This window comes from Oncorhynchus keta, chromosome 20, assembly GCF_023373465.1.
Source record: "Oncorhynchus keta strain PuntledgeMale-10-30-2019 chromosome 20, Oket_V2, whole genome shotgun sequence".
Classification (NCBI taxonomy): Eukaryota; Metazoa; Chordata; class Actinopteri; order Salmoniformes; family Salmonidae; genus Oncorhynchus; species Oncorhynchus keta.
Window position 1 is genome coordinate 33,340,465 of NC_068440.1, and position 22,099 is coordinate 33,362,563.

Genomic DNA, 22,099 nt, shown 5'->3' on the forward strand with positions numbered 1-22,099 from the left:
TGGACTTTGAGCAAAAACACATGTTTATTAATAATATTTCACATATTTTATAGGGCTTTTTATAATGACTTAATCCAAAAGTATTAAAACGGTGCGCCACTTAGCAGTACATAAATAACTTCAACTCCCGAAGTCCTCGTCGGTTCACTTCAGGACGACAGAGCGAGCCGCCGTAGAATCTCATACAAACTATCGCTCCTCCTGAATCAACCGAATGTTGACGTTTACAACAGGGACTGCAGCCCGCTCCGCTACAGCTTGCTGACAACACGGGCTGGACTTTCCAGCCGAGACTTGAGGGAGAAACGTCTAAGTGCAATTCCAGCAAGATAAGGTTGAATGTAATCAAATTTCGGAAATGGTCGACAGAGTCCCCATGATGACAGGCAGGACAAGGAGATCAACCATCGGCCCCACGCCAGCGGGGGGCAATTCGAAACAAGCCAATGGCAGCAAGCAGAGCAGCGCAGGGGAAAAAACGCCAAGCCATCCGAGCCACAGCAACGGGAAGGTGAAGAAGGAAAAACAGGTGCACGAGCCGGTCAGGACACCACAGGAGAGGAGTACAATCTGCGAAAGACTCAGGTAAAGCATGACACAGAAGCATAACACACGGCTTTTTGAGCTCACAGACACGTCTTCAATCCCTGATGTCTTCAGTTCTAGCTGCCTGTCACTGATCTTTTGTCACTCAAAATGTTCCAAAATGTTATGCATTGAAGGCCTTTGGTATTAACTATAGGTTCCTCATAATGAGGCCAAAGACTAATCAGCCAGGTATGTTCTCTTTGCTTAGCTACTACACGTTTGAGAGAAATCTAGGCCACATGTCTATAGGCTACATTTGCAGATCATGTAGCTATTCTGCAGTGAAATTTAAATGTGCTACACCAGTGGCTGTACACCATTCATTCAGTGATCCTCAATCTTGGTCCTGGCTGGATGATGCACAACAAAGTGTGTTGATTCAACTAATCATCAACTCCTTATTACTGGCTCCCCAGCTGCCATGTCCTCCAGGAGTCCCTGCTCAGCTCAGCCAGTGGATACAGTAACTATAGAGGTATCCTCAACTGGTGTGTGGTCATGCTGGTAAGTGCTAGCCTGCATTCCGTGCATAGGAAATTGCACATTAAATTGTCACCCACCTCTATGATTAAGGAAATATGGACATGTACACACCATAGAAATTGAATGATTAATAATTATATTTATATGGTACACACTAAAAAAAAATATATATATATATATATATTTTTTTTTTAATGGGGGGTCTGATGTGATTAATAAGGAGCATGCTGCACTTGATGCACTTTTTTTCTTCCAATTATTGATAAGCATGAGCCTATTAAGAAACTGACTGCTAGAACTGTTAAGGCCCTGTAGATTGAGGAATTGAAAAGCTGTATGGTTAGGTGGGATGATGCAAAAGGAGTTCATATCTGATTGGCAAACTTACTGTAAAATTGAGAAATGATGTGACTAAACTGAACAAAAAGAAATTGTCGTATGAAACCAAAATAATTGACAAAGTATGATGGGAAAAAAGTGTTGGAATACTTTAAATTAAATGAAGGGCAGAAAGCCATTCAACTCCACCATTCATTGAATCACATGGCTTATTCATAACAAAACCTTCTGATGTTGCCAATTACTTTAATGACTTTCTCTGGCAAACTTAGGCATGAAATGACAACATATTCATGCATAAAAACTAATCATGAAAGAAAAGCATTGTAATTTTGAATTCTATAAAGTTAGTGGAAAAGTTGTCCATCAATAATGAGAAACCACTTGGTATAGACAACTTAGATGAAAAGCTACTGAGAATAGTAGTGAAATATATTGCCTCTCATATATCATTTTTTATTTAATTTATTATTAACCATGTTTGTCCTCGGACCTGGAGGGAAGCCAAAGTCATTCCACTACCCAAGAATGGTAAAGTCTACTTTACTGGCTCTAACAGCTGACCAATCAGCTTACAGCAAACTTCTGGGAAAATTAGATTTTACCAGATACAATGCTATTTCTCTGTAAACAAACTAACAGACTTTCAGCCTGCTTATAGAGCAGGGCACTCAACATGTACTGCACTGACAAAAAATGACTGATTAGTTGAAATAATTTGATAATAAGAAGATTGTGGAAGCTGTACTGTTAGATTTCATTATAGCCTTTGATATAATTGACCACAACTTGTTTAAAAAAATAACTTGTTATGGCTTTTCAACCTCAGCTCTGAATCCACGATATGGCAATATTTCTAATAGAACACAGGGTTTTCTTTAAAAAATGTAATTGTGTGGAGTACTGCAGGGCAGCTCTCTTGGCCCTCTACACTTTTCTATATTTACTAATGACCTGCAACTGGCATTAAGCAAAGCCAGTGTGTCTACTAGGGTTTCCGTTAGCAGGTAATAGCTGGCTTTTGTCTATTTAAAAAAAATATATATATATTTATTAAGAAAAGCTGATAAATAAAATTGCCACCGGCAAGTTGTCCGGGAGAAGTACAAATCCCATTGCTTTTTAACCTTTTCATTGATGGAAATGGATTTGACTGGTCATGCTTATTGGTCTGTAGGTTCATTTGCATAATTTAGTGGAATTAAATTGGCATGTGTGTACAGTATATTTGTTATGTATCTTATTTATCACGTGTACAGATACAGAACCTTTGAGTGCAAAATCTGTCAGACCGCATGAGATCTGCTGCTACAGCATCTTTTGGTGCTTTCAAGACAACTGGGAACTCTGAAAAATACAAGGTTAAATCATGACTTCAGTGATCTTCAGGTCGGAAAGTCGGGGCCCTAGAAAGAGGCCAGAGTTCCCGAGTTGGAATTGCGAGTTGGATGACCGTTGAAAATGCATCAGACTTATTGCTTTTTAATGTTAAAAAAAATTAATAAAAATGTTTCCTAGGCCTACTGGCTGTATGAATTTGGAATCTATAGTCTCACAACTGTCCCAGAGTCTGTTTGGAATAGGCTATTTCTTTCTCAACAAGCTGACCAATAGAATAGGTATCATAAACTTTTCTATGATAGTAGATTGACATAGGCTAGTGATTTTACTGTTCGTTACTCAGCTTGTTGGCTGAGGAAAAGTACATGTGGACAGTTATTCTGTTCAAAGTACACCAGAATTCGGTAAGAAGGACCGCACATCATTGCATCCTCGACTTGCGTGTTCTGTTCATATGAGTTACCATATTCTAAATGTGATTTGTGTCATTCTGAGCACCATGGCTGGACGTTCTAATCAGGTTAAGCACCCAATGCATATGGGTCTGGTAAATGAAAACGTTGCCGGTCAAATGTCCGGTGCCACATTTTCCGTAACGGAAATCCTGGTGTCTATGTATGCTTATGATTCAACCCTGTACGTGTCAGCAACCACTGCAGCCATAAACAAAGAGTTGCAGTTAGTTTTAGAATGGGTGGCCAGTAATAAACTTGTCCTGAACATTTCTAAAACTAAGCATTGCATATGGTACAAATCATTCCCTAAGTTCTAGACCTCAGCTGAATCTGGTAATGAATGGTGTCTGTTGTGCAAATTGAGGAGACTAAATTACTTGGTGTTAACTAGGATTGTAAACGTTCATGGTCAAACCCTATTGATTCAATGGTTGTAAAGATGGGGAGGGATCTGTCTGTGATAAAGAGATGCACTTCGATCCTATTCACTGTAATTGGAGTGATCATATCAATACTATGCATGCCAGACGCTCCTGGCTAAAAGTAAAGGAAAGACTGACTCCATCACTTATTTTTTATAAGCAACATTAATGTGTTCAAAATTGTTGACATAGTCAACTTCCACACAGCGCTGACACACACCAGTGGTCTTTTCACAGTTCCCAAATCCAGGACCCCAAAAATTCAGGACAAATTCTAGAAAACATGCAGTATTATATAGTCATGATTGCATGGAACTCACTTCCAGCTCAGATTTTGCCGATAAACAACACACCTGATTTTTCCATGATGTCAAGCAAAGAGGCACTGAGTTTTAAAAAACGGATAAAAACAACGCCTCTCCTCTATTTGACATAGATGTTTTTTGTGTATGTACTGATATGTAGGCTGTGTGGCATTGTTTTTAAATGTATGGGGTTCTGTCCTTGACCTGCTTTTGTCTATTAATGTTCATTATTATGACATGTTCTGTGTGGACCCCAGGAAGAGTAGCGCCTGCTTTCCCAGCAGCCAATGGGATCCAAATAAACTACCAAATCTTGGCCTGGGATTGTGCCCCTGTTTTGCCACTGAAATCTAGACCTATTCATGCTTAAAACGCTTAGATCAGGTGATTATTCTGTGAAAAAGGTGTTTTGAAGACAGACATTCAGAAGTAGGCCACTGCTACATTTTCATAAAGCAGAAGCCTCTGGTTACTCTGTGAACCACCATCACTCCGTTAGTCTGGTCTTTGATCTATTTCAGCTGGAAGCCAGTTGCGGTAGGAGAGGTGCCCTGAGGTTAGAGCCACAGAGAGAATATAGTGATGCTGCTGGTAACAGAGCAGCTATATTGGGCCTATTCAAATAAATCTGCATGGACCCATATTGTCTTTTTTAGACTCTGGAACGTGTTGAATATTCTTCTGTCAATCAGGGCATTCATTGGATCTGCAGACTGAACTCTGATCAACTTTGAGGATGGATGGTTGATTATCTTTCTCAGTAGGCCTACATTTCTTCTTTCCTGCCAATAGCTGCAGTTGTTTTGATACCTAGCTGAGATAGGCAGACCATCTCAGCTTCTCTTGTGCTGTTGTCTACACAGTGAGAATCATGTATACAGTAGTTAACCGTTGTAACTCAACAGTGTGGTAATTTCTTTTCAGTGCCGTCTCTCAATAGCAATAGTAAACATGATTTTTATCCATGTTACGCCTGTACACGGCAAACATTAAATGATTATCTGTTTGATAAGAGAATAAGGAACTCGTCCCTTCCCGCCTCACATTTTATTATGAGAGAGAGGTGTTATGTGAGCTATGAAGGGACTTAGGACGAGAGCCGATGCTTCTTCGCCATGTGTTATACAGCTTGCCTCATTCAACTCTCACTCACTCACTCACTGACTCACTCACTCACTTCTTCATCACTTTCGTGCCCTTATCAACAAACTAAAACTTTACTTTACATTGTAGCAGTGACATAAAAGGCAGTCACCACCCCTCTCTTGACACTTTGGCAGATACTCTGTGGTGGGTATTTAACACGCTGTCCTCCTGTTTCTCTCAGTGAGAGGAGTCTGACAAGAGTTCTTACTCTAATCTCTCTACAATGTGTCACTTCACATATTTTGACTCCTTGTACTACTCCACCTGCCTCATGTAGCCTACTGGCAGACATGGGTCGAACAACACAGCCAAGCAAGTTTTCTGGCATAGGTCCATTAGACAAACCGGAGGTCCATTTTAGCTAGGTATAATGCGGTCTCTGATGTTTTGATCAGTCAAGTTTGCATTGTTTAGATAAGCAAGGTGCAACCTATTTACACAGTACAAACAAGGTCTGCCTGGTATGCTAGGCTGCTGGTATTGTTACAGTAATGGAGTGGGTAATGGGCATTAGCTGTCAGTTGACTTTGCTGGGGAGGCCAAAGCACTCATGACTCCCATCAAGTGTTTGATTTGTCAGATGATGTCTTCCAGTTCATTCTGTCCCCAAGGCTGAGGTCAAGTGAGGACACAGTCTGAGGTGAGAATTTATTTATTCCTTTGAGGATAACCATTTTCCTGTTCTCCTTCAAAAGCGTGACTGGAAGTTCAAGGCTATTTTATCGTTTTTCTGGCAGAACATGGCATTTCTAACTTGCATGGACAGAGGGGAGGAATTCTTAAATGATAATTACTGAAATGAATGCGGACAGAATCCCATGTCTTCTAGCTAAAAATAAACACCCATTTATTGCTGTTTGAAGAGAGACTGCTGGAAAAGCTTCCCGTCGTCTTCAAAGCATCTGAGCGAGAAGTCTAATTTCCAAAGCCGGTATTAATCTGTCTTTGAAACATGATCGCTATGCCATTCCCCAGAAATCATCCCTATATTCTTTGTACCCGGTAATGAATAATTATGAAATTCAAGTGGAAAATTTCTAGCAAGAGGGGATATGTGGGCTAGAAAACGGATCTAACAGTGAGGAATGTCCATAGAAATATAATTAATTTGAATGTATTTCTATGGGCATGACGTCCACTGTCCTTTTTGCAACAATCCTTTACAGATGGCTTACCACATCGTCTTACGTCAGATTCCGCCTGACAAACGTTGTGTAGGAGTGATGCCATCTGACGTAAGAAAATATTATTCTGTCACAATGATGCCCAGCTAGTTAGAAAGGGCTTGTTCCTTTGCATGTGCTGCTTAATGTAGGCCTAACCAGGTTTATCTTTCTATTAAAGGGCTCCTGGCCTTGGCTCCGTGTATCCACTGTATGTAGGCTGTGTCAATAAACCATCAATATTGCAGTTTCCATATCTAATGGGTCATGTACACTATATATACAAAAATATGTGGACACCCCTTCAAATTAGTGGATTTGGCTATTTCAGCCACACCCACTGTTGACAGATGTATAAAACCTAAATTGAGCACACAGCTATGCAATCTTCGTAGACAAACATTGGCAGGAGATTGGCCTTACTGAAGTGCTCTAACTTTCAACGTGGCACCGTCATAGGATGCCACCTTTCCAACAAGTTCCAACAGTTCATCACATTTCTGTCCTGCTAAAGCTGCCCTGGTCAATTAGGAAGTGCTGTTATGGTGAAGTGGAAACGTCTAGGAGCATCAATGGCTCTGCCACGAAGTGGTAGGCCGCACACGGAACGGGACCGCAGAATGCTGAAGTGCGTAGCGCATAAAAGTTGTCTGTCACTCACTACCGAGTTCCAACATGCCTCTGGAAGCGACATCTAAAACCTGTTACCTTGGAATATTGAAGTCTCATGTTAAAATGAACCACCAACTTTCATATGTTCTGAGCAAGGAACTCAAACGTTAGCTTTTTTTACATGGCACATATTGCAGTTTTACTTCTCCAACACTTTGTTTTTGCATTATTTAAACCAAATTGAACATGTTTCATTATTTATTTGAGGCTAAATTGATTTTTATGTATATATTAACTTGTTAATTCAGTATTGTTGTAATTGTCATTATTACAAAAATCGACCGATTTTTAAAATCGGTTTTGGTCCTCCAATAATCTGTATTGGAGTTGAAAAATCATATTCGGTCGACCTCTAGTGTAAAGCCTTCCCAGAAGAGTGGAGGCTGTTATAGTAGCAAAGGGGGGACCAACCCATGAATGTTCGACAAGCAGTTGTCCACATACATCATACATTTGGTAATGTAGTGTATAATTGATGCTTTTAAAAAATATATATATTTTACCTTTTAACTAGGCAAGTCAGTTAAGAACAAATAGTTATTTTCAATGACTGCCTAGGAACAGTGGGTTAACTGCCTGTCCATTAATATGGAACATTGCTGCGGGGACTTGCTTCCAAAGTATGTGAGCGGAGTTGAGAGTTCGGCAATCCCGCTCATCGCTCATGGAGCGGTCCGCACTCACAGGAAGAAAACTGCCACTCCAAATTGGCTCCATTCATTAAAATCACAATTTAACCAACACCCATCTATTGTTGTGGCTACCTGGACCTACCATTTCGTATTGAAACCAAACCATATGATTTGAATGAAAGGTATTTGAAAAAACATGAAACGGTGAATGTAAGAAGCTCACCTTTTTAAATAGGCTACGTGTCATATTAAACACTCTAAATAGGTCAGGAGCATTTAAACAACATTTCTTTGTATTAAATAATTTTATAGCCTTGAAATAAATTTGTCTGTGGCTTCAGGCTCATGCAAAGGTGCCTGGAGAGCAGGCCTGCAGTGGAGAATATCATCTGCGTACTTGCAGAGCCGCTGGGGATGCTAAACACCCTTTTGGCCAGAGATTGTTTTACATATATATTTAATTAATTAGAGATTTTTCTACTCTCTGAATGGGTCTCTTGGTCTTTTTTTACGGGCCTTTTCGGAACGGGTCTTACTATCCTCGAGTCCATTCGGAACGGGTCTTACTATCCTCGAGTCCATTCGGAACGGGTCTTACTATCCTCGAGTCCATTCGGAACGGGTCTTACTGTCCTCGAGTCCATTCGGAACGGGTCTTACTGTCCTCGAGTCCATTCGGAACGGGTCTTACTGTCCTCGAGTCCATTCGGAACGGGTCTTACTGTCCTCGAGTCCATTCGGAACGGGTCTTACTATCCTCGAGTCCATTCGGAACGGGTCTCCTAAGTTATGCATATCGTGTCGTGTGGGAAAGCGGGGTCCATTTGGGAAGGGGTCAAATGTATTAGACCTGTGAAGACCTATAGCTCAAACATACAGGGAGTATTGAGTATTTTGGGGGGGGCTGAGAGCAAATTAGCAGTTAAATTATATCAGATGACAGAACAGGTACATTGTGAGGAGAGTTAGCCTTATACATATTTATTTCACCCTTGTTGATCCCACATCTCATCTCCTGTTTGTTTTTGGAGAAATACAGGAGGAAAAACAAGCCATACTGTATCAAGTTCCTCTGCCTCGTGTGGGTTGGTCCCCAGGGTAATCTTTTGCCAGAATAGATTGTTATCAGCCTTCATAGAAGGGAGATGATTAAGTATGGCGCATATCAATATGGGGCAGTTGACTTTGACCTGTCAAAATCAAGATGGGATCCTATCTCTGGTCCAGACTGGTATACATTCCTCTAACTACTAAACTAACACCCTGGAACAGAAATTACTACTGATCATTGTCTTTTCCTTCATATGATTTTGTTTGTATGAATTTTGTCAATACAATACAATCACAGATTACAAAGGGAAAACCAGCCACGTCGCAGAGACCGTCATGCTCCCATGGCCGACATGAGTAAGACATTTTAACAGTGTTAACCATCGCAAGGCTGTCGGCTCAGACTGCATCCCTAGCCGCGTCCTCAGAGCATGCGCAGACCAGCTGGCTGGAGTGTTTACGGACATATTCAATCTCTCACTATCCCAGTCTGCTGTCCCCACTTGCTTCAAGATGTCCACCATTGTTCCTGTCCCCAAGAAAGCAAAGGTCACTGAAATAAATGACTATCGCCCAGTAGCACTCACTTCCGTCATCATGAAGTGCTTTGAGAGGTTAGTTAAGGATCATGTCACCTCCTTACCCGACACCCTAGACCCATTTCAATTTCCTTACCACTCCAATAGATCCACAGATGGTGTATTTGACATCACACTGCCCTATCCCATCTGGACGAGGAATACCTACATCAGAATACTGTTCCTTGACTATAGCTCAGCATTCAACACCATAGTACCCTCCAAGCTTATCATTAAGCTTGAGGCCCTGAGTCTGAACCCCGTCCTGTGCAACTGGGTACTGGACTTCCTGACGGGCCGCCCCCCAGGTGACGAAGGTAGGAAACAACCTCTCCACTTCGCTGATCCTCAAGGGTGCGTTCTCAACCCCCTCCTGTTCACCCAAGACTGCGTGGCCATGCACACCTCCAACTCAATCATCAAGTTTGCAGATGAGACAACCGTACTAGGCCTGATTACCAACAATTGAGACAGCCTACAGGGAGGAGGTGTGGTGCCAGGAAAATAACCTCTCCCTCAACGTCAACCAAACGAAGGAGCTGATCGTGGACTTCAGGAAACAGCAGAGGGAGCAGCCCCTATCCACATCGACATGACCACAGTGGAGAAGGTGGACATTTTCAAGTTCTCCTGCGTACACATCACTGACAATCTGAAATGGTCCACCAACACAGACTGTGTGGCGAAGGAGGCTGAAGAAATTTGGCTTGGCCCCTAAGACCCTCTCAATTTTACAGATACACAATTGAGAGCACCCGATGTCACAGGAAGGCCAAAAAGATCATCAAGGACAGCAACCACCCAAGCCACGGCCTGTTCACCCCACTATCATCCAGAAGGCGAGGTCAGTACAGGTGCATCAAAGCTAGGACCAAGAGACTGAAAAACAGCTTCTCTCAAGGCCATCGGACTGTTAAATAGCCATCACTAGCCGGCTACCACCCGGTTACGTAACCCTGCACCGTAGAGGCTGCTGCCCCATACACTGTACATAGACATGGAATCACTGGTCACTTTAATAATGGAACACTCATCACTTTTAATAATGTTTACATACCGTTTTACTCATTTCATATGTATATACTGTGTTCTACTGTATTTTAATCAATGCCACTCAGACCTTGCTTGTCCTAATATTTATATATTGCCTTTTAATTTTAGATTTGTGTATTGTTGTGAATTGTTAGATATTACTGCACTGTTGGAGCTAGGAACACAAGCATATTGAGTACACCCGCAATAACATCTGATAAATATATGTATGTGAAAACATGTGATTTGATTTGAGGTAGGCCTAGTCTATACGTAATCAACTGTGTTTGTCCTTTCTCAAGATTGACAGGAGCGATCCAATCAAAAGACAATTAATAAAATGACAACTTTCTCACTAATGTAGCCTAGGTTATGCGTTCTGCAAACATGTTCACACCTCAATGACAACGGTAAGAGTGTAATAATAATAATAATAATATATTGAATGCATTAAAAAAAAATCCATAACCAAACAAACATTGTAGATTAGAAATTATGGTAAATATACTACCGGTTGTGTCATCCCCGCAGACTGAAATGGATTCGTCCATTCCGACAGGTGCCAAATATATATATTTGCCATTGATCGACAAAAAAAATGTTGGTCTACCAACAGCCTATTAACTAAACAATCGACCAGTCGACTAAATGGGGTCAGCCCATATATTATATTTGAATCTTTAACAAACGCTCTTTTCCAGACAGACTTACAGGAACAATTAGGGTTAAGTGCCTTGCTCAAGGGCACATTTTGATTACTGGCCCAATGCTCTTAAGCGCTAGGCTACCTGCCACACACTGATTTACAAAATCTCTTCAATTGCAGGTCTTGAGCAATGCACGCCTTTTCCTGGAGAATCTCCTAAAGTAAGTATGTGCAGCTATAGGCACCCCAAATAACTATTAGTCTAGGCTATGTTAAACTTCTATATCATCATTTGTTTATCACTGAGATCCTAACTGTATCTCCCATCACGACTGCAGATCTATTCATTTTGACCGCAGCTTCTGTAGGAAGCCTCTCATAACTATCTCCTTGTGAACAAAAATATCCATCCATGTGACTATTTTCTCTTTCCTCCTCTCTCTGATAGATATGGGATATTGGTGGACCCTATCCAAGTTGTTTCACTGTTCTTAAAAGACCCATATAGCTGGCCTGCACCATGCCTGGTCATTGGTATAAAGCTTAAATCCGTTTCCTCTTTGGCATGCTAACTGTATTATTGTGGTGCTTGTACATCTTCCAAAATCTATTTATTTGAATAGCTCATTGTCTGGCTTTTGTTGCTTAGCAACCTGAGTTAAATACCTGTTTTAAAATACCATCAAGTGTTTTTCCACCAAGTGTGGGCAAATGTACTCATTTTGGAACAACATTGTAGTAATATTATAACGGCTGTCTTTTGTTGAGTACCAGAGTCTGTGTTTTTATTTTTCCTCCCCTGCAGTCTCCAACGTGTTCATAATGGCAGCTTTGTACACGGAGCGGAGGCTATCTGTGGTGAGTGTCGTGCCATAATGTCTGGGACTAATGTGAACGATGCACTGTGAAATCTTACTAATCTCTCTGTTGCTCGTGAACACAAGCATTTCAGACATCTGTTAGCTGGAAATGGAGGGGGGCAGCATTTTCCTCTCATCAAAACCAATGTGGCTCCTCTAGTTGACAACATGGGCTGTTCTGTGTCTTTGGAAGGTCACTTGTTGTTTTTGGTTAGATAAGGATTATATTGTATTTCACCCTCCTAATATTTATTAGATGGGTCAGTGAAAGACTGACAGGAAAGGTGGGAGGAGAGGGGAAAGGATGTGCTAGAAAGCTGGATCCGAACCCACAGCCTCACTGGTACCCACACTCTTACTGGTACATGTATTCTGGAGGCAGCTGTTTTAGACCACCCCAGTCCCACAGAGATCCCAAATAGTTTTAATTGTAATCCTGTGCTCAGGCCACTGTGTTAACAATTGTTTTAATTCCTGTTGCTCTGCAGGGCACCATCTCAGAGACGACTGGAACATTCCTTTACTTGGTCAATCTGACTACCCTCCTCTGTTTCCCATCAGCCACTGTGCTCATGCTGACCTCCATGACCCCAGGTGAGATGGCCTGATCGTGATGCTTACACTGCATGGTCATATACATAGATCTAATGTGTCTAGGCTTCAAATATTTCTTGATCAAAAAGACTAAAGGCTTTTCTCAAAGTGGATGTATTTAAGAGACACAAATAGTTTTGTAAAGCTTGATGATAATAATATTTTTCTTGTCCAGCTGGTGGAGTCTTTGCCCTGGGTGTGTACACCATCCTCTTCATGAAGCTGTACTCCTATAAAGACGTTAACATGTGGTGCAGAGAGATTAGACATACCCAAGCCCGCACCCTGACCCGCTCCCATTCATGTGAGTACTACTGACCACTAATGACCAGTAGTACCACTGTGTCTAACTTTACATTTTAGTCATTTAACAGACGCTCTTATCCAAAGCGACTTACAATTAGTGCATTCATCTTAACATAGCTTGGTGAGACAACTCATCATATCGTGTACATTTTCCCTCAACAAAGTATCTATCAGCAAAGTCAGTGTTAGTAGGAAAGGACAAGTGACCTTTTTTGGGGGAGGGGTGTGTCGGGGGCACCCCTGCAGTTATTTAAGATACTCTTCAAAGAGGTAGGGGTTCGGACATTTCGGGGGGGGGGGTAGGAAGGTTGAACACACATTCTGGATAAGTTGCAGGGGTTTGATTGCACAAGCGGGGAGCCCAACCAAAAGCGAGTTGTAGTAGTTTAGGCGGGAGATGACAAGGGCCTGGATTAGGACCTGCGCCACTTCCTGCGTGAGGAAAGGTTGTGCTCTATGGATATTGTAGAGCATGAACCTGCAGGAGCGAGTCACTGATGTTTGCAGAGAACGACCGGGTGTTGTCCAGGGTCACGCCAAGGTTCTTTGCACTCTGGGAGTGGGACGCCGTGGAGTTGTCAACCATGATTGAGAGATCTTGGAGCGGGCAGGTCTTCCCAAGAGGAAGAGCAGTTCAGTTTTGTTGAGCTTGTGGCGGGCTGACATCCAAGCTGAGATGTGTCACCACCCAGGCGTCAGATAAGGGGATGGAGAAGCGTAGTTAAGTGTCATCCGTATAGCAATGATAGGAGAGACCATGTGAGGATATGACGGAGCCGAGTGACTTGGTGAAAAGGGGGACACCAGTAGTGAGAGCACGTGGTGCAGACACAGATCCCCCTCCACGCCAACTGGTAGAGCGACCTGCCAGGTAGGATGTAATCCAGGAGTGTGCAGAGCCTGAGATGCCCAAACCTGGGAGGGTGGAAAGGAGGATCTGCTGGTTCAAGTTGTCAAAGGCAGTGGATAGATCTAGGAGTATGAGGAGAGAGCGTTGGCACTGGAGAGGCTCTGTGATACAGAAGAGAACGGTCTCGGTTGAGTGAACCGTCTTGAAGCCTGGCTAGTTGGGGTCAAGAAGATCATTCTGAGAGAGCTAACGAGAGAGTTGGTCAGACGCTCACGTGTTTTTGAAAGAAAATAAATTAGGGATACCGCCTGTTGAATTTATTATGGATAAATGAATAAACAATATCCCCATTTTAAATAGAATTGTCTAGATAAACTTATACTCTGTATGTTTAAATAGACAATATGAGTTCATAGGAAGAAATTGTGTGACAGGAGAAAGGAGTAATAAAACCATTCCAACTGGGCAGGAACAAATGGGTTGTGGACTGTGTAAACACATAAGGTCGTTAGCCTATGGTTGACCCAACCTGAAACTTAGCTCTGGGGTTTTTAGATTAAGCAGTGAGTGCATTCCTAGGGTTTCTGTTAATTAAACCTGTCAGTTCAGCGGTGATCGATAATGTTGAGGGGTCAAAAGTTATCTGGGAGTGTGTTAGTAAGTTAGAATGAACTCTTCACCTTACTTTGTCCTGTCGAGAGGGGGGTTCGTTTAAGACAGTGAAATGACGTCATGATCTGTATTTAAACTGACGCATTTGTTTTGAGTGGGAGCGCGCTCTGAGAATAAATTCTATTACCTATTATTTAAAGACTGGTCTGCATCTATTTTATGCAAACAAGAAATCTTGCAAATTATCATAAAATAGACGAAGGGCTTTCAATTGATGAAAGCACATCGGCATAATTAAATTATACTAACACCGCCCTGTAGTTTTTGACGTGAAAGGGGATCAAGCGTTGGTTTCTTGAAGGGAGGGGACTCTGGCCATATTTAAGTTAGAGGGTACGCAGCCAGTGGTCAAGGATGACTTGATAAGGGAAGTGCGCAATGGGAGGAGGGGAATGGGGTCAAGTGGGGTAGTTCTGTGTGTGGGATCAGTGGGCTCAGTAGGCTTAGTGAATGAGTAGCGGACTTCGTCCACAGCGGGAGGATGGAGAAGAGTTTCCCAGGGTTGGCGACAGAATATTTAAATTTAGAATGATAGTGGCTTTACCAGCGGATACTGAGGAAGAGAAGGTAGAGAGGAGGGACTGGAAGGATGATGGGTCCTCCGGTAGTTTTCCTCCATTTCCGCTCAGCTGCCCTCAGTCCTGTTCTGTTAGCACACAGTGAAGGACTCGGCAAGCGGGAGGGGAAGGTCGAGCCGGCCGAGAGGAAAGGGGACAGTGAGTCATAAGATGCGGTATGGGAGGAGAGTAGGGTCGAAGAGTCAGGAAACTGGAAGGACGAGGATTGAGCAGAAGGGAGAGAGGATAGAAGAGGATAAAGTAGTGGAAGAGAGTGAAGATTGCAGCGACACATGACCATCTGGGTAGGTAGGGTTGATGGAGAGAAAAGGAAACAAAGTCATTTCCAGAGGCATTAAGGTGAGGTCAAGCATATTGCCTACATTGTGATTGGGGAAAGGGTGAGGTCAAAAGAGGAAAGGAGTGGAAAGGTGTCGGTATGTTAAAGTTGCCCAGTACGATTAGTGGTGAGCCATCGTTGGGAAATTGGCTGATCAAGGTGTCAATGTCATTGTGGGCGATAGATGACAATGTTAAGCGTGAGAGAAGTGACCGTAACTGCATGGAATTCAAATGAGTGACAGTTGAGAGGGGGGGGGGGGAATCGCTATTTAAGAGAAATGAATAGCCCTGTGCCACCACCGCGACGACCAGATGCTCTCGGACTATGAGAGAACACATAGTCAGATGACGAGAGAGCAGCTGGAGTAGCAGTGTTCTCTGGGGAAATCCATATCTCCGTCAGGGCCAACACGTGAAGGCAATATAGGCTGAGATGAACTCCGCATACAGGTTTACCTTCATACTACCTACCTTACTTGCTGTGTGTGTGCGTAATTAGGACATAAATTAATTTTAAGTAAAAGCACAAATAGCCAAAAATGTTATAGAGGTGCTTCAAATTCTATGGCTGCCATCTTTCTACAGGACACCCTCCAGAGTATAATACTCTACCTGGTTGACATTATTGGTATTTGTGATCTTTACTCCAGTGCCGCTAGTGTAATTAAGTCAACTGGATAGCATCGCCAAATTAGAATGTTGACATACTCACTCTCACACTTACACACAGCTCTGGGTCTTCTCTCATTTTGCACCCTCGATAACACGGATGCTGGCTGAGATCTGATTGGCTATCCCAGGATAATTACGCTGACCTCTCCAAAATGCATGTGATGTGAGGAGAAATAGACTGGTATTTAATTAGCTGTATGAGTAACTTCTGTGACCTGTTTCTTTGGCTGGGCTGTTGTTTACTGCGAAAAGCTTTCAGCGTTTGTTTAAATATGTATATTTTGCCCCCTGAATAAATACGAACACACACACACAGATGATTAGATGCACCCTCATGTATGCAGCAATGTCACACTTTCTGAAAAGTTACTGTTCTGCCATCGCCATCTATTGGTTGTATAGAAGTACTGCTGTCAGAATTTTTTTCTTTTTTCCATCCACACTTTCTATGCCCCCATAGGTCCATCTGTGGCCCAGTCAAATGGATCAGCTGTACATTCTCATGTGTCCTACCCTGGGAATCTCACACACAGAGGTCAGAACAGAAATAGATGCAGAACATAATGACTAGTAGCTTGTTGAAAAAAAAAAAATCAATCCATAAAATCCAAATTAACTATTTTTGACATACACATTGTCTTTTCAAGAATTTTGTAAGATGAATGAATTTATTGTGTGTGTGTTTCACTGTCCTCCCTCCACAGATATATATTACTTTGTGTTTGCCCCAACACTCTGCTATGAGCTGAACTTCCCCCGGTCACCACGGATACGCAAGAGCTTCCTGTTGAGGAGACTCTTTGAGATGGTGAGGTCAAAGGTCATATCAGGAAAACAGAGCTGTGCTATATACATACATACATACATACACCCTAAATAATACACAGTGCGATCATGAAAACATATTTTAAAGGGCCAATTCGCAGTTAGTGTTTTTCCCCACAACTGTTTCAGTAAAAAGCTGAGAGATGGGACTGGAGATATGTAATCACTCTCAAATTCATAGATGCAAGAACGTCCCATCCATGCAGTGGCTATGCAGTGTTTGTTTGCATTCACTTTGTTTACAAACATTGGACTAAAACAAACTAATCTCATGAGGCATTTATTAAGTTACAACCTTCAAGAATCAATGGGTACATATCATAAATCTAAAAAATTGATGTCGCAACTGCTGATTGCCCCTTTTTAATACATTTTAAAGATGCTGTGTCATCTAAAAACTGATCTAAAATCTTTTCCAGCTTTTCTTCATACAGTTACTGATTGGATTGGTACAACAGGTACGTTCATGATGTGTTATCCATACTGACATTACCTTTGTTACTATTTGGTGTATTTTCACTCATCAAACCAGATTAAAATTATTTTGATTAATGGGTGACTTTATTATCACAAGATACACTTTTATGTTAACCATGTCTCACAGATGCACTAATCTAGATGTTATTCTTCTTCAGTGGATAGTGCCGACGATTCAGAATTCCATGAAACCATTCCAGGTAAATATTAACATCTGTTGTCTGTTGGACTCCTGTCTATTCAACTGCTCCATTCCTTTGTACTTGGGGGGTGACTTAGTTTCATGTACCCTCTATGGCAGGATATGGACTTTTCCAGAATGATGGAGCGCATGTTGAAACTGGCTGTGAGTACAAATAGACCACATAACCTAAACCCATGTCTCCATTAGGGCTGTCCCTGCCCCCCCAAAAAAAAAAGACAAATCTTAAATTGACAAAGTAGATTCCCCCCCATAAATAGACTGTGTTTTAATAAAATCCACTACACCGAACAAAAATATAAACGCAAAATGTAAAGTGTTGGTTTCATGAGCTGAAATAAAAAATCCCAGAAATGTTCTATACGCACAAAAAGCTTATTTCTGTCAAATTGTGTACAAATCTGTTAACACCCTTGTTAGTGAGCATTTCTCCTTTGCCAAGATATTCCATCCATCTGACAGGTGTGGCATATCAAGAAGCTGATTAAACAGCATGATCACAGGTGCACCTTGTGCTGGGAACAATAAGGCCACTTTAAAATGTGCAGTTTTGTCACATAATGCCACAATGTCTCAAGTTGAGGGAGTGTGCAATTGGCATGCTGACTGGAGGAATGTCCACCAGATAAATTCTGAGGAGTATTTATGTCTGTAATAATAAAGCCTTTTTGTGGGGGGAAACTCATTCTGATTGGCTGGGTCTGGCTGCCAAGTGGGTGGTCCTATGCACCCCTGCCCAGTCATGTGAAATACATAGATTAGGGCCTAATTTGTTTATTTCAATTGACTCAATTCCTTATATAAACTGTAACTCAGTAAAGTCTTTGAAAATGTTGTGTGTTATATTTTTGTTCAGTATATATGTACTGAGTTTGACTAATGCTTTAAGGACACTGTTTGATGAAATAAGATACACAAATGTGTTATTTCATAGTTTGTCTTTCATCAAATATATAAATATATATAACACATACATACAGTACCATTCAAAAGTTTGGACACCTACTCATTCAAGGGTTTTTATTTTCACTATTTTCTACATTGTTGAATAAAAGTGAATACATCAAAACTATGAAATAACACGTATGGAATCATGTAGTTAAATGCCAAGTGTGCAAAGCTGTCAAAGGAAAAGGGTGGCTACTCTGAAGAATCTCAAATAAAATATTTGGTTACTACATAATTCCATAGCTTTGATTTCTCTATTATTCTACAATATAGTAAAAATAAAGAAAAACCCTTGAATGAGTAGGTGTCAACTTCTGACTGGTACTGTATGTACATAATCCTTCATGTCCAGACTGTCTAATGGCACAAGGCTTCCTCTCCTCTCCCCTCTACCCCAACAGGTTCCCAATCATTTAATCTGGCTCATCTTTTTCTATTGGTTTTTCCACTCTTCCATGAACTTCGTAGCTGAGCTGATGCAGTTTGGAGACAGGGAGTTTTACCGGGACTGGTGGTAAGTGGATGTTGATTTCCAGTTAGCTTTGTATTCATTTTTAGTTGGTGTTATTCGTGCAGTGATACCATGTGAATTGTACCATGCATTTGGGTTACATGTAGTGATGGATGTAATACTAAAATAGCTTAGTCCCAAAAAACATTTTTTTTTTTTTACTTCGAGCGAGGCTGCCCTGCACATCCTTTCCCTCCATGTCATATATACAGTTGCAACTTTGTCTCTCTGAGCCAGTCACATGTTGTTTTGTAGGAACTCTGAGACTGTCACTTACTTCTGGTCTAACTGGAACATTCCTGTGCACAAGTGGTGCCTCCGGTGAGTAGGAGTTGAAGAAATAACATTGATTGGAACAATACCACCACCTACAGCACTGACTTTATGGCAGTGTGTGTGTGTGTTCACCAAGTGCCGTAACCTTCTGTGACATTATAACGGATGGTTTTAAGATCTACTGTAAAGTACACTCTTGGTTACTGTCTACAGTTCCAAACTAATAAATAATTTATTTTTATCATCCGTTCTCCACAGCCACTTTTACAAGCCCATCATGAGGAGGGGAGTGAATAAGTGGGTCGCCCAGACGGCCGTCTTCCTGGTCTCCGCCTTCTTTCACGAGGTTCGTGTGGGTGGCTGTCATCGGACACTGACTCATGGTTTCACACTTGACTTACCTGATTTTACATTTCAGTGTTAAAGGCTGCACTGTGTAATAGTCCTCCTTCCTCTCTTTCAGTACTTGGTGAGCGTTCCTCTGAAAATGTTCAGACTGTGGGCGTTTATGGGCATGATGTCTCAGGTCAGACAACCTTTTCATTATCAACAGTGGATTTGGGTGACTTGGTCCTTTGTTAATGGTTACACAGGTTTTTAAAGGACCTGGCTTTAGAGTTCAAGGACGGTTTCCCCCTAAAACTGACCTTTTCAGATCCCACTCGCCTGGTTTGTCGGCCGCTTCCTGAGAGGTAACCATGGCAACGCTGCGGTCTGGATCTCGCTCATCATTGGCCAGCCCGTCGCCGTGCTGATGTACGTCCATGACTACTATGTAATACATTACATGTCACAATCATGAACAGTTGGTCGCAAGCAGGAGCAATACATTATACTAAAGGACAAATTGAATGTCAAATGTTTACTTTGAAAGGGAAATATTATATGAAGCTTGACTGAATTAGTAAGAATTTTACACTAAGTAAATAGTTTGGCCTCCAGAAACAATTTCTAATGCACTTATACATCAGAGACTTGGCGCCGTCCTATCATTGCTGTGAAACACTGCCCTGACAAAACTAGAACATTTGTAGGCCTTTTCTCGGTTTCTTACTTAGTCTACAATTATGAAGATCAACGCACACATTCCTATAGATAAACCTTACTATCGAAGTGCTGCTTTTTCTCATGCGTTTGACACGTCTTTTTTGCCTTTGATTAAATGACCTGAGTATTTTATTTGAAGTTGTGAACTCATGTGGCTGCAGTAATAACCAGTCACATGTATTGTGCATAAGTCAAGCCAAATCTGTTATTACACTTGTGAAACTAATGTGTTTGCACTACAATGCATGCTGTTTGCTAATAAACTTTTTTTTCTTTTGCTATAATCTTTGTAAATTATATAAATGTAACTGGTGGAGTTGTTGCACATGCAGCTAAGAAAAATATGGAAATGTCTGTTCTACTCCATTACAACCAACTAATTGCAGCATTACCACAAATGGAAGAAAGTAATGAACTTGTCTGTCGGCGCTGCATTAAAGACAAATTGTGGTAAATAGAAAGAATATACCAGTTTCATTTTAAGGACCAAGAAATGTACAGCTGTGCCATATTGCAAAATAGCTAGGAAAAGATTTAATGTACCGATTCCATGGCACATGTTTATGAACTGATACGTGGGATTCAACTTAGTTTTTCAATTAAAATGATTATACAAAATTCTTGCAACCCAATAGAATGTTAAGGGATACAACTATCCCAGCTCTGCATAATGTGCTGCGAAGAGACAATCATTATCATTTGTTTTGGTACAGTCCATATGTAGCTTGTTTTTGGTCACGGGTTCATGAATGGCTGAGTTAACTCCCCCAGGTAAATGTTGTGATTTTAAAGTCAGTCATATCGATCAATAATAACACTCTTGGCAAAAAAATGATTTACAATCTAAACTGAGAAGAGAAGGTTCAGAACTTTGAAACAGCACAGTTAAAATATGGAAAACAAATCAAAACTGGATGGTGAGCTAGCGGGGAGGGGTTGAGAGTAGGGGGGGGGGCTAAAAACAGTGTATAAGCTGGAAGTAGAAGCCTAAACATGGTTGTCCATTAGTTTCCTCCAATTAGTGGTAGAGTTAGGAGGAAAATATATATTTACCTAGTCACACTGCAATAAAACTGATCTACCCCTCCCCCCCCCAAAAAATGTACGAAATAGACTAGTGCTCTTTTTTTTTACCTTTATTTAACCAGGCAAGTCAGTTAAGAACATTCTTATTTTCAATGACGGCCTGGGAACAGTGGGTTAACTGCCTGTTCAGGGGCAGAACGACAGATTTGTACCTTGTCAGCTCGGGGGTTTGAACTCACAACCTTCCGGTTACTAGTCCAACGCTCTAACCACTAGGCTACGCTGCCGCCTCTTAAGATAGATTCAAAGAACATCCGAGCTTAAGTACAATGTATTGTAAAATAAGTTTGTTTTATATGCCAATATTGCCATCCTATTAAAAAGATGCTGGTGATCCAAACCGTAACAAGCATATTGATTGTGTTGTACCAAACATACAGTATGCATTTATCCCTTTACACCATTCCAGACCTGCACTGCAGTGATCCTTTGTCACTAGTATACTGGAACTGGTCTAGTTAGCCCTCAACCCTTCATGTTCAGTAGGACCGTCTATACATGCCTTTTTTTCTTCAGCAAAGGGCCTACTCATTCATGCCCATGTGCCTGACATCTCTACATGAGCCACAAACCAAATCCAGCCTGTATTCTCACTTCAGAGAAACTAAAGTGCTTAGTTTCTATTGTCATGTATTGTAGAAAATAAGTATTGGTTGAGTTCGGTTTTAATTCTCTTTACTTTTCAGTCAGGAAGGTTGCTCATTTACAATTTCAAGATTAGTGTGTATTTGATGGGCAGGTGAGGTATTGAGAATGTGATGTTTGTTTATACTGTAGTAACTCAACTAAAGATCTATTTTAAGCCCCCAATCTAGTGGGTGATATGTTTCTAGAACCTTGAATACCCGTGTGAAGTCAGATAGGATTGCATATGTAGGTGAGAGTAGATTGTTTTCTATGAAATAAAACCCTGCCTGTGGATCTGTAACCTGACTATTTGCTTTCTTTGTACATAATGTAATAACCATGAGTTTACTATGTACATTGTTGCACAATAATTGAGGGTTCCACTTGGAATGTGC

The 22,099-nt window shown here is 41.3% G+C and overlaps 1 protein-coding gene across 1 annotated transcript; it reads left to right on the forward strand.

The window, feature by feature from the left end:
• The first annotated feature begins 35 nt into the window (after nt 1-35).
• LOC118399652 (diacylglycerol O-acyltransferase 1-like) lies at nt 36-20,275 on the forward strand. The gene is made up of 17 exons (XM_035795912.2): nt 36-585; nt 1,005-1,092; nt 11,033-11,073; nt 11,301-11,386; nt 11,658-11,710; nt 12,201-12,306; nt 12,482-12,610; nt 16,166-16,240; nt 16,410-16,513; nt 16,950-16,988; nt 17,166-17,207; nt 17,309-17,353; nt 18,559-18,671; nt 18,924-18,989; nt 19,203-19,290; nt 19,408-19,470; nt 19,600-20,275. The coding sequence occupies exons 1-17, from the start codon at nt 359-361 to the stop codon at nt 19,744-19,746; spliced, it is 1,512 nt and encodes a 503-aa protein (XP_035651805.1). The 5' UTR covers nt 36-358; the 3' UTR covers nt 19,747-20,275.
• The last annotated feature ends 1,824 nt before the right edge of the window (nt 20,276-22,099 follow it).